This window comes from Brassica napus, chromosome C2, assembly GCF_020379485.1.
Source record: "Brassica napus cultivar Da-Ae chromosome C2, Da-Ae, whole genome shotgun sequence".
Taxonomy (NCBI): Eukaryota; Viridiplantae; Streptophyta; class Magnoliopsida; order Brassicales; family Brassicaceae; genus Brassica; species Brassica napus.
The window spans coordinates 58,149,727-58,167,434 of NC_063445.1; the positions used below are offsets into that span (position 1 = coordinate 58,149,727).

General features: G+C 34.8%; 4 protein-coding genes across 4 annotated transcripts; 2 read left to right on the forward strand and 2 right to left on the reverse strand.

Annotated features, from left to right (window-relative positions):
• Positions 1-563: 563 nt before the first annotated feature.
• Positions 564-3,764, forward strand: LOC125581713 (nucleobase-ascorbate transporter 6-like). Its single transcript, XM_048747617.1, has 12 exons — positions 564-818; positions 1,249-1,346; positions 1,422-1,598; positions 1,677-1,777; positions 1,853-1,928; positions 1,999-2,058; positions 2,123-2,307; positions 2,458-2,554; positions 2,649-2,735; positions 2,812-2,870; positions 2,942-3,033; positions 3,104-3,764. Exons 1-12 carry the CDS (start codon positions 710-712, stop codon positions 3,559-3,561), a joined length of 1,599 nt encoding a protein of 532 aa, XP_048603574.1. The 5' UTR covers positions 564-709; the 3' UTR covers positions 3,562-3,764.
• Positions 3,765-4,582: 818 nt separating this feature from the next.
• Positions 4,583-5,936, forward strand: LOC125581714. Its single transcript, XM_048747618.1, has 3 exons — positions 4,583-4,768; positions 4,854-4,920; positions 5,018-5,936. Exons 1-3 carry the CDS (start codon positions 4,691-4,693, stop codon positions 5,710-5,712), a joined length of 840 nt encoding a protein of 279 aa, XP_048603575.1. The 5' UTR covers positions 4,583-4,690; the 3' UTR covers positions 5,713-5,936.
• A 2,337-nt stretch (positions 5,937-8,273) lies between these two features.
• LOC125574923 lies at positions 8,274-9,491 on the reverse strand. Its single transcript, XM_048748609.1, has 4 exons — positions 9,371-9,491; positions 8,988-9,046; positions 8,615-8,891; positions 8,274-8,539 (listed from the first exon to the last, which is right to left on the reverse strand). Exons 2-4 carry the CDS (start codon positions 8,999-9,001, stop codon positions 8,381-8,383), a joined length of 450 nt encoding a protein of 149 aa, XP_048604566.1. The 5' UTR covers positions 9,002-9,046; positions 9,371-9,491; the 3' UTR covers positions 8,274-8,380.
• Positions 9,492-14,391: 4,900 nt separating this feature from the next.
• On the reverse strand, positions 14,392-16,258 carry LOC125575261. Its single transcript, XM_048748534.1, has 3 exons — positions 15,876-16,258; positions 15,169-15,788; positions 14,392-15,040 (listed from the first exon to the last, which is right to left on the reverse strand). The coding sequence occupies exons 1-2, from the start codon at positions 16,218-16,220 to the stop codon at positions 15,483-15,485; spliced, it is 651 nt and encodes a 216-aa protein (XP_048604491.1). The 5' UTR covers positions 16,221-16,258; the 3' UTR covers positions 14,392-15,040; positions 15,169-15,482.
• Positions 16,259-17,708: the final 1,450 nt, after the last annotated feature.

The window sequence follows — 17,708 nt, forward strand, 5'->3', positions numbered from 1 at the left end:
TATGTATAATTTATTTATATAAATTTTAGTGGTTATAAATCATTTATATTAAAATTTAGGACTAAGATGCAAATTACATAAAATTTCAAAGATAAATTTAAGATTTCTTCTTGGAGCACTCTATCTTCAAACTTTTATTTTGAGGATTTTCCACCCTTAAAAATTTAAAATGAGATTCTTTCTTGGAAATGCTCTTAATTGTCATTTAAAAGTTCCGCTCTCATAAGGAAATGTAACTACTAGTGTAGCTTCATTTCAAGATGAATAATAATCCAATCAGAATAATAATTCCACAAACTGCTCATTCATTGCGTTAAAAGTAACTAAAAGATACTACTACTATTATTACTACAAAGATGATTAAATTGCTAACAACAACACTAATCTGTTGTCCACATTGCCATGATTCATTAATAGTTTGACCTCAATTTTAACTTTTTACCTTTTTCACCTCGAGCTTTGCAGAAAATAAAGCTGCTTTTCTCTTTGGTGAGAGTGGTTATTTACCTTTTTGTCCCTGAACACACACACACACACACACTACTTCTTCTTCTTCTTCTTCTTCCACTTTCTCTCCACAAGCTTCCACTGGTTTGTGCTTCTGGTTTACACATTGCACCTCTTTCCTGGTAGATTCTCCGATCTGGGTGGAAACATTGTTCTTCTTCTTCACTGTTGTTGTTTGCAGAGAGAGAGAGAGAGAAAGGCCATGGCAGGTGGTGGAGCTCCAGCAGCGAAAGCAGACGAACCACAACCACATCCTCCAAAAGATCAGCTCCCCAACATCTCTTACTGCATCACCAGTCCTCCTCCTTGGCGTAAGCTCCTAAACCTCTTTCCTTTCTCTCTCTCTCTCTCTCTCTCTCTCTCTTAGCTTCCTTTAAAGCTCTTTGACTCTCGTAAAGTTTAGTTTTTGCTATTGTTCATGTTCTTGCCTGATTTGTTCAAAGTTTTGTGCTTTTTTTTGTCCGAATGCTGTCTCTGGATGTGTGTTACTGTCTTAGCTTCATTACCTTCCTCTTATAGATTCTAAGTTCTAAAAAAGCTCATTGCTTTAAAGGTTTAGTTTTCTTCACTTGTGTGTTCTTGCCTTATTTGTTGAAGTCTAATGTCAAAGTTTTGTGCTTTTTTGTCCGTTGCTGTCTCTTGATGTGTTTCTTGATGTTACTGTCTTAGCTTCATTAGTCTCAGTGAGTTGGGTTTTGACTTCTTATAACACATGTCTTCATGGTTTTGTGTGCCTTTCAGCTGAAGCTATTCTACTTGGGTTCCAACACTACCTTGTAATGCTTGGGACTACAGTTCTCATTCCTACTGCTCTTGTTCCTCAGATGAGTGGTGGTTATGTAAGTCTTACTTCCATGAGTTTTAAACTTAAATAGGGAGACATAATAAAATGGTTATCTTGATCTGTTTTACAGGAAGAGAAGGCAAAGATGATTCAGACCATTCTCTTTGTCGCCGGCATCAACACACTGCTCCAGACAACTTTTGGGACAAGATTGCCTGCTGTTATTGGAGCTTCTTACACTTTTGTGCCGACCACCATATCCATCATCCTCTCCGGCAGATTCAGTGATACCTCAAACCCTGTAGATGTAATGATGTGGTCTCTGCTTCTTTTATTATGACTCTTTCTTGGTGCTATTTATAGTCATTTTTGAATTGTTTGGCAGCGGTTTGAGAGTATTATGAGAGCAACACAAGGCGCATTGATTGTTGCTTCAACCCTGCAGATGATTCTTGGTTTCAGTGGTCTCTGGCGCAATGTTGTTAGGTTAGTCTAAAGGAGTAAATAATCTCAAACGTTCTTCTTCCTTTTGTTAATTTCAGTTTTGTAATTCATTTTCAGGTTCTTAAGTCCTATCTCAGCTGTTCCACTGGTGGGTCTAGTTGGATTTGGGCTGTATGAGTTTGGTTTCCCAGGGGTATGTCTTCTCTAGATGCCACTAAAAAAAATTTTGGTTTCAGTTGTTAACTTTCCTTTTTACATTTCAGGTTGCTAAGTGCATAGAGATTGGTCTGCCTGAGCTTCTTATTCTAGTCTTTGTTTCACAGGTACTACTTTAACTTTACTGACACAATTAATCTGTCTTTATTTGATTTCATTTTCCTGTTGCAGTATCTGCCTCATGTGATCAAGTCAGGGAAGAATGTGTTTGACCGGTTTGCTGTGATATTCGCTGTGGTGATTGTATGGATCTATGCTCACCTTCTTACGGTTGGTGGAGCCTACAATGGCGCTGCACCAACTACGCAAACAAGCTGCCGAACTGACCGTGCTGGCATCATAGGTGCTGCACCATGGTAAGTGGTTACAACTCAGCTATACTTATATGGCTGCAGCTCCCAAAAGTAGCATTTACATTTTAAGCAGAACACAAAGATAAAATGTGATTTAAAAAGTGATCTTCATTGGATTTGTTGTTAAATTAGTTTATATTTTGAACCTTTCAGGATAAGAGTTCCATGGCCATTCCAGTGGGGTGCACCTTCGTTTGATGCTGGAGAAGCTTTTGCAATGATGATGGCTTCTTTTGTTGCTCTTGTTGAGGTAATGTCACTCACTATATGCTTCACATTTTAATCTTTCTTTTGCTATGTTTATTCTATTTATTCATTTTTTTTTCTTTCTTCGTTCTTTAAAGTCAACGGGTGGGTTCATAGCTGTCTCAAGATATGCAAGTGCAACAATGTTGCCACCTTCTATTCTCAGCCGTGGTATTGGCTGGCAGGTAGTAACTTGGGGCACACTTAAGAGACTATATTCATTAGCTCCTGAAGCTGATTGTGTTTTGTTTTGTGGATCAGGGAGTTGCTATTCTTATATCAGGGTTGTTTGGTACTGGTGCTGGCTCCTCTGTCTCTATGTAAGCATCTTCTTAGATGATTACTTTATTATATTCTCCGGCTATCTTACTGTGAAAGTTGGTTCTTGCAGAGAAAATGCTGGACTATTGGCTCTGACAAGAGTTGGTAGTAGAAGGGTTGTACAGATAGCTGCAGGCTTCATGATCTTCTTCTCTATTCTCGGTAAGTTTAATAAGTTTAAAATCTATTTTCAAGATTTATTATGCACTGATGATGTTTGATGTTAATGCAGGAAAATTTGGAGCTGTGTTTGCGTCAATCCCTGCACCAATCATTGCTGCTTTGTACTGTCTCTTCTTTGCCTACGTAGGAGCTGGAGGTTTGAGTTTTCTTCAGTTCTGCAACTTGAACAGCTTCAGGACCAAGTTCATCTTAGGCTTCTCTGTCTTTCTCGGTTTGTCAATCCCTCAGTACTTCAATGAGTACACTGCTATCAAAGGCTATGGTCCGGTCCACACAGGCGCTCGCTGGTTCAATGATATGGTGAATGTGCCGTTCTCTTCAGAGCCTTTTGTTGCTGGCGCGGTAGCCTTCTTCTTGGACAACACGTTGCATAAGAAAGATTCTTCGATAAGGAAAGATAGAGGGAAGCATTGGTGGGATAAGTTTAGATCTTTCAGAGGTGATACAAGGAGTGAAGAGTTCTACTCTCTTCCTTTTAATCTCAACAAGTATTTTCCTTCTGTGTAAAAAAGGGAAGAGAAAAGATAGTGAAAAACTCAAGATATCTCTCACATTCTATTGTCTTGTTTACAAGAATGATCATTGAGTCTTAAAACGTATTGTTGTTTACTCTTTCTCTCTCTGTCTAATACTCTTGTCTTTGTAAATCCAATGGTACACAACTTTGTGATTTTGATTAGTTTCTAAATAAGTCTTTAGTTTGATCTGCATTCATCTGTTTCTTACTCAGAAAGTCTTGATTAGTTTCTAAATAACTTAAACCAACTTAAGCCAAACTAGGTCCAAGACATTCGGTTGAAGATTTTCTAAACTCGAACGGTTTATTTCGGTTTGATTAAAATCTGAACCAAACCGATAAACCAGTGTTTTTATAATAATATTTTTCAAATATTTAATTAAATTTCAATATATTTTTACACTAAATTTAATACATTAATCGAATTTTCGATGGAGCAAAAGGGTAAAATTAGTGGAGAATGTAAATAACTGAGTCAAATTGAACCAACCAAACCTAAACCAACTTAAGCCAAACCAAAATCTCCAAAACATTATATTGAAGTAAATTTTCTTATCCCGAGCGATTTATTGCAAACGGAACCAAACCGACAAACCAAAATGCATAATCAGTTAAATTAATTACTGTATATTAATGAGAAGAATAACATTTTCCAAACATTTTAGTAATAAATTAAATTTCATTGACGTCAAAGAAAACTAATAAATTTCCAATAAATCTGCAATAAATTTAAAGCCAAAATTAAGCTTGAAATATACTAACGTAAAATATTCAAAAGAAATCATTAATCTAAATTTATTCTTTTTCCATAAACTCCTTCATCAGTCTCTTTCATTATCTAAAACTTTTATTAATTAGCATAATAAGACAACTTATCTCACACGAGCACAGTCACCGACTTACAGAAGAAAGCCCACATCTGTTAACATCAAAATTAGGGGCAATATAGTCATTTAAAGACTTTCAATATCCCCTATATAATCTCTCTCTCTCTTTGATTTAATTAACCTCTCGTCTCTCTCCCTCGACTCTCAAATTGAAATTAGGGTTTTTGAGAATCAGAATCAGAATCTCCATTCTTCAATTTTCAATTCTTCCAATCTTCTCGCGAGGATCATCATGATTTCAGATTCGATCACCAACGCTTCTGCTAATGCATCCTCTAACGCGAGAGATTTCGCTAAGAAGAAGAAGAAGGTAAGATTTGCTCATCTCTTTTCTCAGAAATCGATTAGGTTTCGATTCGCCGTTTTGATTTTGTGATTGCATTGTGTTTTTGCAGAACAATAAGACGGCGAAGATGAAGCAGAGCAAGCTCGGTCTCCGCCGTGAGCAATGGCTTTCTCAAGGTATGTTAATAAAGCTTGAATCTTTATCCTTTTATTAAATTAAAGTTGTTGCCTTTGGTTTAATGTATTGATTCTTGGTTTTGGTTTTTTTTATTAGTCGCTGTGACCAATAAGGAGGAGAGGAGTGATCATAGAGTTAATAACCCTGTGGAGAATGTAGATGAGAATCTTCGTCATGAGAGGTTTATGGAGTCACCTTCAAGCAGCTCCATGGGAGGGACAGATATAAGCACTAACTTCAGTGGGAGAAGCAGCAGGACTAGTAGTAGTAGTACTAGTAGTAGCAGAAGCTCTGTTGACATAACAGAAGAGGACAATGTAGATGATGATGACGGGTGTGTAGATGATTGGGAAGCTCTTGCTGATGCATCAGAGGAGGAGGAGGAGAGACTCATCCATGAGTCAGTCAAGAAGCAAGAGAATGTTGCACATTCAGCTTCTAGTAACCGAGCTTGGAGGCGAGATGATGACCATCGTCCTCAGGCTTTACCCAATCTTGCCAAGCAGATTAGTTTTCCGGAGCTGGACAAGCGTTTCAGCGCTGCTTCGACACCCTCTTCGTGTCCCATCTGCTACGAAGACTTGGACTCGACGGATGCGAGTTTCTTCCCATGCCCTTGCGGGTTTAAACTCTGTCTCTTCTGCCACAAGACGATTTACGACGGAGACGGGCGGTGTCCTGGATGCAGGAAGGCGTATGAGCGGAATGCGATGACAACTGAGACTAGTTTTCAAGGTGGCTGTGTAACAGTTCGGTTGACTCGTTCCTCTAGCATGTTTTGCAGGTCTTGAGATGTTGTTGTTTCCTTTCCCATCACTCTTGGGACTCTCTGGTTCTTTTTTAGCATTAGGTAATGTGGGTATAGTGTTTGTCTTTTGGGACTCAGAGAAGTTTGTTTGCTGTGAAGTCTGACTCTGAAACATTGTGGTGATGGTGATGTAATGTGGTGTGTGAATACATAAAAAAAAAGTGTTAACAAAATATTCCAATATATAAAAATAGTTTCAGTAAGTAATGCTATTGGTCTGCAATTATTTTTTGTCTGAACCACATATGGTTGATATTTCACACAGTTACTGATAATTTTTGTTTACTGTAGCCATTCTTAACTTTGACAATAATCACTCCATGTTGTTTTAGGTGGCCGTAACCATTCCTGGACTACTATGCTCCACTATGGTAAATCAAAAGCTTTATAAGTGTTTGTTTGGAAATTTAGGGCTGATTCATTCAAATGATGCGGCATTTTTTTAACATGTATTTCTCAGTTGCAGTAATGCAATTGTCATGCTATGGGGCCTTTGCCTTGTTGGTGAAGCTAAAACATATATAGGCTTCTTCAGAGATGGTTCCCTGAGTCTTATCAGAGTCCTCGGCAGTAGCTTGCAAAGAAAGCAATACCGTTTGATTTGAAGAGTAATTTAAGTAGAAAGAGGGTTTTTGTTTGAAAGATACAAAAGGAAACCAAAGAAAGTATGAAGCAACAAAATCATGCTTAATTATAGATATGATTAATTCTTTGCTCATATCAAATAAACATTTATTGATATTTTTTTTAATGTTTTTTTAAAATAAATTACTACTATTTAAAAAAAACTAAAAAGATACAGAAAACAGAAAATCAACATCTAAAATCTAAAAACTAAAATCATAATCTGAAATTCTAAAAAAAAAACTAAAATCTAAAAACTAAAAACCAAAATCTAAAGATCAAAGAACTAAAATCTAAAAACCAAAAACTAAAGCTAAAAACTATTAAAACAATCAATACCTAGAAGAATACATATCATATCTCATTTTTATCCAAAATCCTATAACATACATGTCAAGGATTTTGAAGAACTTAGTTTTTCTTTGAAAACTATTGATTTGTAGTGTAAGAAAAGAAATTTAATTTCTGTTTTGTCTTGGAAAATGTAAAACATTGGTAGTGAATTAGAATATTACATGGATTAGTGTTTTATATATGTGGTTCTTCTCCCATAATATAAAAGATATAATAAGACTTGAAAAATATTCAGTATAAGAAAATTAACAACAAATACGAGCTTAAGATGACAAACTATAGTACAATGGACCCTAAAATGTATAATATTTAGGTTCGGATTTATGGTAAATGTCTTTTCCATTAAAGATAATGCACAATTTTGGCTCATCATTTGATTATGTTGTCTACACGCTAGACAAGATCTTATGAAGTTGGTTCATCTTGACTACATTCTCATCATACGCTAGCAAAGTTGTGTGTTCCGCTATTAGCAACTCTATGAAAATAGCTTTGAAACCATCGCTAGTAGGAATCATAACATTGTGAGGCTTGGGATTTCTTTCAAGCCAATAATGTATCTTTGCATTGGCGGGTAACATTGTAGTCCCTTTCAGGATTGTAAAGTGTCAGTTGAGCTTGAACTGAACTCTGAAATCACTGTTCACCGTGTCAAAGAGTATAACAGTAAAAATATATTTTCACACTTCTAAATTTTATTTTTATGTTATTAATTAGTTGATTTTCATTTTGTTATTATTTCAGGACCGACACTAGAAGAAGCAAACGCATACCCCAAAAAATGAAAGAACGAAGAAACAATCAGATCGCTGATAAGTACATCAAGACTGAGATCGAAAAATGGCTTAAAGGAAAAGATGAAAGCGGCAGTTGAGGTTGAAGAGTCTGAGATGAGAAAGTTGGGGTAAGTAAATGTTATGACTGATTTATCAATGATAATTCAGTATTTTGATTTAATTTTTACTTGTTACACAACAAGCAAAAGAGGAAGATGAAATCCATAGCTGAAAAGGAGGAAGATTGTGATGAAAACAAGATGTTGCGTAAGTAAATGTTATGTCTTCTTACTTTTCTTTTCTTAGGTGCTTAAGCAGCTCCAGCTAGATGAGATCATTTGGCACTACACAATCTTGAAACGGCACCACATGCTTAATTTTTATTTTCCCACTAAAACCATCTTCTCTCAACTTTCTCTTCATGTATTTATAGATATGATCTATATTATTTGGAACTCTACGGTTTTCCAAATCCCACCATAAGTCTATTTGTATCTATCTACACAGAAACAATCATATTATCAAACTTGTGATGCGGTTTCAAACAATAATTTGGATAAATCCTACGTAGAACCCAAAATATACTCTCGTAGATGGTAGTGGAGATTGAGAGTCAGTGCTATAACAAATGTGCTCTAAATGCAACCACTTTGTTTATTTCATTAATGTTAAGTTGTCAAACCCTACGCTTAACAAATTTGATACATTCAAGTACACTTTGTTTTTAAATAAGATGTCAAGAACATATTCCTCTATATTTGTGTCTGCCATATGCTATTCAAAACATGAATGAGTGGGAATAAAGGATGTATTTTGAAGACTCCATATAGTTCCTGAAAGTAATACTTTTACAAAACTGAAAATATATATTCTTAAGTAAGGATATAAACTCAAAAGTCAAACTGAAGTTTCCATGTTAGGTTGTTCACCGTCCTCTGTTTCCTCTTGCTCGTTTTCTTTATGAGCTTCCACAGTAGGAAGAGGCGGTAGCAACTCCTGCACTAGCGCTAGTATCCCCTCTATGTCGATTTCTCGTTCATCAGGCTTCTCTAAGATCTACAAAAAGTCGCAACAATCATCAAACTCTAAACGCAATGATAAGTGAGACTTGGTAAAAAGAAGAACACAAACCGGCGTCAATTCGACATCAGAAGACGGTCTGAGGTTGATGATGTTGAGAATCTCAGCTTTGGCGAGTTTGAAACCTTTGCACTTGTCTGAGAACTTGGTAACGCTATCTCGCGTTTGAGTGGAAGCAGCAGTCTCCATCAAATAATCATAGACCTTGTACTCTGATCTAGAAACTGTTTCTGAAGCTATAACTCTTGTAGTATCCTTTGATGCACCTCTTGAGTTAAGCAAATCAAGCACCTCGAAGTTTGTAAGCGCACCTGCGTTTGCCTTCACTCTGCAAACATATTCACATCGATGTTTTGATTCATAAAACAAAAAAAAGGGAAGGACTTAGAGTTAAAAAAAAAAATACATAAATGAAAATAGTTACATTATGTTCTTCATCTCTGAGGCTTCAAATTCAGACAGGAAAGATCACAACTTTCGCTCCTGAAACATCAATTACAGCATCAAAATTCAAATTCAGACAGGAAAGATTACAACTTTCGCTCCTGGAACATCAATTAGAGCATCAAAATTCAAATTCAGACAGGAAAGATTACAACTTTTGCTCCTGAAACATCAATTAGAGCATCAAAATTCAAATTCAGACAGGAAAGATTACAACTTTCGCTCCTGAAACATCAATTGGAGCATCAAAATTCAAATTCAGACAGAAGAAGAGTACACGGTTCTTAAACTAATCAGTTCTAATCTTCTCAGGAGTACAATGAAAACGAAGTCATCTAGATACTAACAGAGCAGAAGACTTACGTTATGTTCTTCAGGAGATTTTGTAGTTCTCTTCTTCTGAAGATCGGAACAAAGCTCGTCGGGAAATCGTTTGGTCGTGTTTGTTCGCCGGCGAAAGAATATGTTTGAAACTGGTAATCTTACCCTAAGTCAAACGACAACGTTTCCAAATAAACGAAAGGTAAAACTTAGAAGGGCCCATTAGGCCCACGGTAATAAGCCCAGAACGATATGCCTTTTGCTTTTTCTTCTACGGCCCAAATCTTCAGTTCTGTGAATTTTTCAAACCCAAGAATATGTCCTAATAGATGCATGCACTCTCTTAATACTGTTTTCTTACTTGGTGATGCTGCTTTGAATTCTTTGGCATATCTTAGATTCTGACAAATTAAATATAGAGTACTCTTTAATTGATTATTATTTGATTTTTGAGTTTTAATTATTGCAGAGCTTTTCATGCTTCAGAATTGCTTACTTTTTTCTCCTGAACAATGGCTTATTTTATCTTCCAATGAGACTCTCCACTCATTAGTCCACATGTGGTAACATTTCATACAATTTTAATGATTAATATGTGTATTTTCATAATATTGCTCTCTTTCTTTAAGGTTCATCTTTAGTGTGATCCATTACGCGCAACTATATAACACTAAAATAATACATATTGTATCTCTGGCAAAGATTTTGAAGAATTTAGATTTTTCTCTATTGATATGTAATGTAAGAAAGAAATCTAATTTTTTTCTTCGAAAATGTAAAAGCTTGTAGTGATTAGAATATTACATGTTTAGAGTTTTATACATGTGGTTCCTATCGTAGAATATAAAAGATATAAGAAGACTTATTCATTACAAAGATTTGAACTACTGACACGAGCTTAAGATTATTGGGATAAATGTATTTTCCAATAAAAAAAATGCTCAATTTTGATATAGCATTGGACAAATCTTTGAGTTTGATGAACTTTAATCCTCTTGTTGAGATCATTTGGTACTTCACAGTTTTGAAACATCACCACGATCTTAATTTTTATTTTTCCACCAAAATCTTGTTCTCTTAGTTTTTTCTTCATGCGTCTATAGACTGTCTTAGCATATAAATCATTTGAAACTCGGAAATTTTCCAATCCCACCAAATGATGATATTTCTTGTATGTAATTGCACACAAACAGTTAATATGAAACAATTGTACATAATCCCAAGACATTTATTTCTTATTATGAGTCTATATGCCTTAATACCCAAATTATCTCATTCTGAAACAATCATTGTCATATCTAATATTATGATTTTAATAGAAAATAAAGAACAAACTTGAGAAACTAGATAAACCATTTTTTTCATTTTAAGAAGCATTAGTAATTGTTCGTAACAAAGAAAATCATTTTTATGTAAAAATGTTCTTACAAAATGTAAATTCAGCACTAAGCACATCTAGATAGATAATTTTATGTTTACGTTTAACATTTGCAATAACATTATTTACATTGTAAAGTTTATTGGTCATGTGCACAAAAGATTCACATTACTTATAAAAGCCAAAACCAGATTTTTAAAAATAAAATAGTAGATGTAATTATGGCTAACATTTACATTAAGAGTGATGGTATTAACACAAGTATAAGATGCAATCATTTATAAGTTCGCTTGAGAAATATGAAAATTTTGACAACTAAAAGAATATTAAAAGGTTGGAATGAAGTATTTATTCATATATTTATCTAGGAGAAGAAAACTAATAAAAACGAATGTTGAAAAAAGGTGATTTGATTTTTACTAGGTTTCAAGTTTGAGATTATAAAGACAAAGAAAAACCGGAGAGTATAAACAAAAATATAGTTTGAGATTATAAAAACAAAGAAAAACATAAGATCTACTAAAAAATTTCAGCTCTAGCAAAGATCTACTAAAAAGTTTCCAGCTTCAATGTTAGAATAAGATATACTAAAAGTTTTCACCTTCAGATCTAACAAAAATACAAGATAAAACCCTTAACTGAGCTAAAGTTTCATCATTTTTCACTAAAATCTAAGGAAAATGAGATTTGAGAGACTGCGATAGAAACCAGTTGATACCAAAGTTCATGTAGCTTGCTACTCATTAGTGATAATGAATGTAATAACACGAGTGTAAGATGCAATCATTAATCATTGATAAGTTCGCTTGAGAAATATGAAAATTTAAACAAGTAGAAGAATATTAAAAGGTTGGAATGAAATATTTATTTATCTATTTATTTAGAAGAAAAAAACTAATCAAAACAAATGTTGAAAAAGTAGGTGATAATGTTTTCCTTAAAAATTTATTCATGTAGTTTTTTTGGTGGAACTATTTGAATTCTATTTTTACTTTAGTGTTAAACAAATTTAGAAGAATGCTTAATTTCACTGAGTGTATTCAATGTAATGTCTAAAGTAATTTGATCTTTATGAGTTTTAGATGATTTTAGATGAATTATAGAATTTAATATGATTTTTGTTAAATTATTATAGAATTTCAGTTTTCTATATTCTTTTGATGCGACCTCGTGAATTCGTCAAAATTTTCCTCCTCCTCAGCTATGAATTTCACCTTCTCCTTTTGCTTATTGTGTAATAATTAAAAAATCAAATACTAAATTATCATAATAATTCAGTCATAACATTTACTACTTACCCAATCAAGAGACTCCTCTGTTTTTCTAACTCCACAACACCCCTTTGCTTGTCTATATTTTCACGAGTTTAATTATTTTCAATAATCGTGGATTTCAAAATAAGTTAATTAAATGTCAAGTTTGATAATATAAATTTTAAATTAGTTTTTAAAATTCATGTTTGAATAATAGTTAATTTCTCATTTTAATGGAAATCACATCCTAACTCTTTATTGAATTCACTTCTTAAGTTGATATTCAACTGGTTAAAATTTAGTGAAATTTTCTTTAATTTTTGCTCTTTTAAATACAAATTGGACCATAATTTTATTTGGGCTTAAAATGGGCCAAGCCCTTAAAACTAGAAATATTGCCCGATGAAGTATTTGAAATGGAAGCAGCCGAACGTGACTGTAGGATTGTGGTCTCAGTAGCTGACAGTAATCATTCTCTTATTCTTCTTCCCTCTAAGCAGTTTTGTCAAAGCCGGTTTGCATATCGTTTCTACATGTGTGCAATAGTCTTCGAGTTAGGCTTAGAGCAAGGCATTTAGTACCTAGGATTATCGATTTACATTTTGTTATATCTCTCCGTTTGTAAAATATAATAGAATAGATATATTATTGTGTTGTGTTTAATAAGAGAATACAATATGCATATATATAGTGGTAACATTAACATAATGTTAACACTAGATAATGCTAACTTTCCTAAACACTTAATGTAAATATGCTAGAATATCTTGAGAGTAACTTGTTCTTCAAGTCTTTCCTTTTAGTCTTCATGGTCTTCATGGTTTCATGGGCTTCACAATCTTGGTCCGTAAGATACACATCTTACGGCCCACATATCTCTAATACTCCCCCGCACGACAAACGTGGGATGCAACACGCAAATCTGCAATCACAAAGCAGACCACGTATGTCGTGGACACTATGTCGAGAAAAACAAATCAGTAGGTTTCTCCGAGAATAAACTTCAACTTTAGACAAGGAGGGATGAAAACTTCAGCTTTTCTTTGGTCTTGACAATGGGAATACATCCCGTGGGCGCAACTACAACTCCACAAATAATCGTCCTTAACTCGGACAGTCCATAACTCGGACTAAACAACTTGACCTAAAAAAAAATTGAGCGTTCTACTAGAACTCCCCCGTAATGGTTAAACTATAACCAATAAATCCCAAACTATGGGAAACAAAACACTCTGAGAAATTCTAAACTATAGAATAGATCTCAAAAAAATAAACAACTGTGAAACCCGATCTTTTAACCTAAGGACCTTTTCAAACATCTCTCAATAACCCCTAGACCAAACCATAAGAAAAAAAAATCTAAACAAAAACAAAGCAGGTAGAACAAAACCTATTGCACTTAACTAAATATAAAAAGAAAACAAAACCCTAATAACACAAAACCCCAGCGACTCATATTACCACGTCTTCATCGTCATTACCGTCACCATCTTCTTCAACATCGCCAACACCAACGATGAACGCCATCAAAGCTCTAAACTTATAATGCGGAAGTTTTAATTTCGATCCCAAAGAATCGTCTGCTCTGATACCATGTAAAATATAATAGAATAGATATATTATTGTGTTGTGTTTAATAAGAGAATACAATATGCATATATATAGTGGTAACATTAACATAATGTTAACACTAGATAATGCTAACTTTCCTAAACACTTAATGTAAATATGCTAGAATATCTTGAGAGTAACTTGTCTTCAAGTCTTTCCTTTTAGTCTTGATGGTCTTCATGGGTTTCATGGGCTTCACAATCTTGGTCCGTAAGATACACATCTTACGGCCCACATATCTCTAATACCGTTACTAGGTGTTAGTTGCATGGAGTACTGTTCAGTGCAACTGCAAGAGAGAGCTTTACTACAGGGTAATGTATATACTCTCTTATGATTATTTTTGTATTTGAGAGAAAAAGAGTAAGGTCCATCTTCTTCATACTTGCGGTTATTGAGTAACTAAAAGTGGTTTGTGTGTAATGGGTGTGACTTTTTTTGTAAATGGTTCACTACTCAGCTGGAGATAATGGTGTTGCTAACCCAACTATGCAATCTTACAAGTCCAAAGTTTGGTAACTACTTAGTATGAGGCTAACGAATCTCTCATTTCTATAGGAACATATTGTGGATTGATGAATTTTTATAGGCTGATACATAATGGTTGGTTAGTCAAAGAGTTCCTTGTTAAAAACTGAGACATGGTGTACTGTGCATGGAAACTCTTCTCTTCAATAAGAAAGAATACATTTAGTTCATGTTATTTCGGTTTCATATTCCTCCAAAACAGAGGATTCAATCACAGGACAATCTGCTATTCAGAAGTTATTCAAGAAATTGTTAACACTGTTGTGTACTCAATCACCTATGTTTGACGAGCCTTTGGGAAGTGAACAAAGTTAGAAACAGAGATCCAAAAAAAGACAGAAACTCTTAAGAGTACCAAAAATACATTTTGGGCCTAGTTCTGGAGTCTAGACGCAGCTATCAAGATCCATTGCTACAATATATATATATAGCCATTGTTTTAAATACTTCAAAACGAAACATAGACTAGGAAACGAAAAATAAAGATAGGATAGGATTAGACTCTGATCACTTGAGTCACAACTTTTCGACCTCGACTAGGCAGCTTTCCTCAACCGCTTGCTCTCTGGAAAACATTCTTTCTACAATATGAAAAAAAAACACAGAGTTGTGAGAAATGGCATGCATACAATTTTGTCTTTCTGGTAAAATCTTATTAAATTAATCATTGAGGAAAAAAAAACTTGCCTTTAGACAGTACAGTCGCCGCTTCTCGGAAGCTTCAACATGCTCAGTAATACCCTCCTCCTGCTTGCTAAAATGGTTAGACAAAAATGTATAGATCACAAAGAGAGAGAGAGAGAGAGAGAGAGGATGCTTACTTCGGAGATATGTTTTTTACTCGAGAGATGCTTCACGAATTTATCCAGGCGTTTGCGCTTAGAGAAGCACATTTTGCAATAAAACATTCCGGTAGACTCAACAACGCTTTCACTACTTCCACTGCACTTCCGAAGAACATGTCTTTTGGTCTCTGAAACTAATAGCTTTAAGAGATTAGTTTGGTGGTTATATATATATATATATATATATATGTGGAAGTGGATAGAAGAGGTAATAAAACAAAACACCTGCAAGTAAGCTATCCCAGAGCCACTCGGCAGAAGTGAGCATGACTGACATTTTCCAAGGCCTAAAAGAATAAGCCCAAAACAGGTTGTATTTCTTTAGTTGTTTTAGCCTGGCAAGACAACCTCCTAACAAAATTTCAGCCCCATCCGATATGATCATCATTGTAGTCGGAGTAGGATTGTTATCTCGCCATTGCTTCAAATCATCAAACATGCGACTGTATATGAATTCTGTTGTTTCAACAAAACAAAAGGTAAATTGCATGCAAGGGATAGTTGCTAATTTATTTTTATTTTTTTAAATTCCAAATGGACTAACCCGGAAGGGCATGTGCAACATCGATTCCAGTGGAAGAGAGGGCATGAAGGTGGCGTTCAGGGGTTTGTTTATGGTCACCAAAGGCAGTGATGGAGACAGGACCAGAGTAGCCTAGTTCCTTGAAAGCTCCTTCCAAACTGGGACGGACCCGACGAGCATCATAACCGTCGGGAATAGGACACTCAGACATGTCCCAACTCACATGGATTTTAGCTGTCGCATATTCAGGCGTCGCAGCATAGTTCTTCCCCCACCTCTTCGTTACAGATATAAGTTGTGTAGGCTGAGGGTTTAACACCTCCTGTAAAACCAATATGTTTTAACTCTTAATTAAACTGATTTTTTTTTTTAATAATTAAGCAGAGAGAGAGAGCGAAAGGATGGTTACTTCTATTGCATGCTTTTTAGTGGAGAGATGCTTTTTGAAACTCTTCACGCTTTGGCAATCCAAAGAGCAAAATTCGCAATGAAACACGGTAGATAATTCACCCGCCGTGTCTACGCTTGTCGACGTCGTCCCATGTAGTAATTTTTCCCAGAGCCACTCTTTGCGAGTGTACACGAACAATGCTGCGACAGGCCTAATTGAATAAGCCAGAAAAATGTTGTAACTCGTGCGTTGTTGTAGCCGGGCCAGATCCCAGTTGAAGACATCTAGCATCTGATTGGTTATGATCATCATTGTAGCCGGAGGAGGATTATCCTCTCGCCATTTCACCATATCAAGGTACATGACTGCGCACGTGCTTTCTGTTTCATTACAAAGGAAACATACTCACTATAGATACACAAGATCTAACTATAACATTTTTTATATTTATGATATAACAACTAATTGGACTAACCAGATCCGATATGTACCACCGCGACTCCAGTGGAAGATAGAGCTCGTAGCACGTGTTCAGGGTTTGTTTTTGGTCGCCATAGGCTGTGATGGAGACAGGACCAGAGTAGCCTTGTTCCTTGAAGGCACCTTCTACTCGGACGGACACGATGATCATCAATACCCTCTGGAACCGGACAGTCCTTCATGTCCCACCACACCGCTATTTTGCCTGTCTTCGCCGCATCGTTCTTCCCACTCATCTTCTCTAAAGGTTAACAAATTTCAGACACAAGTCCTCTACCACCCGTACTAGGGTTTCTTTTTAAGTTTGTTATTTTTTTCTTTTACGTTCAAACTACTGGGGCTAAATCTAAAGACAGATTATGGAAAAGAACAAAAAAAGGAAGGAAAAAATTGTAATATATTAAGAAAGGAAAAGTAGTCATATTTATAAATTCTCATTTACAAAAGCACCTTTTTAATATAAGATATTTTCTTTTAAAAAGACGAAGATATTTATATCTTTAAAAGGGATTATAAACGAACAAAAAGAGGAAAAAGATTGTCATCGTAAAAAATGAAAATTCATATTTATAAATTATCAAATTACACACCACAGCACACTTTTCAGATTTCAAATTATCAAAATGTTCAACCAAATTTTTTTTATCACCGCACATGCATGCTACGTTTTAAAAAAAAATGTTTTTTACGTAATCGGTTGATTAGTCAATTTTCTGTCTTGGTATTATATGGATCAGCTAACGCTTGAATGTCTATTTTTCTTTAAGTATAAATTTTAAGTTGATTTTCTATTTTTAAGTACTTACATAATTTTTTTTAATAAAATAAAAAAGAATTTACATAGTAAATAGTAAAATTTGATATGCCCGAAATATTACATTCAAAGCTCACGTAATAATTATTTTGTATTGTATAAAAACATTTAGAATTTAGAATTATCGATTTAATTTGCAAACTCATGTCTTATCTTTCGTTAGTTGCATAGACTAGTGTTTAGTGCAAGAGAGAGCTTTACTGCATGGTGATGGATATATTCGCTTATGTTTATTTTTATACCTGGGGGAGAAAAACTAAGATGCCATTCATTCCATGTTCTGCACTTCTGCATACTTTGCGGTTATTGGAGTAACTTAAAGTGGTTTTGTGTGCGATGACGGACAGGAACTAAAATTGACTTTGTGTGTAACGATGGACAGACTTGGCCATTCTGTAAATGATTCACTGTTAGCTGGAGACAATGACCCGGTTTTTCAACTATGCAATCTTATAAGTCCATAGTTCAGTGTGTTTTTCGTCCATCTGTGTTATGATAAAGTCTACTAACAAATGTCTCTCTTAGTATTATCATCTTTCTCCATATTAACACTTCTA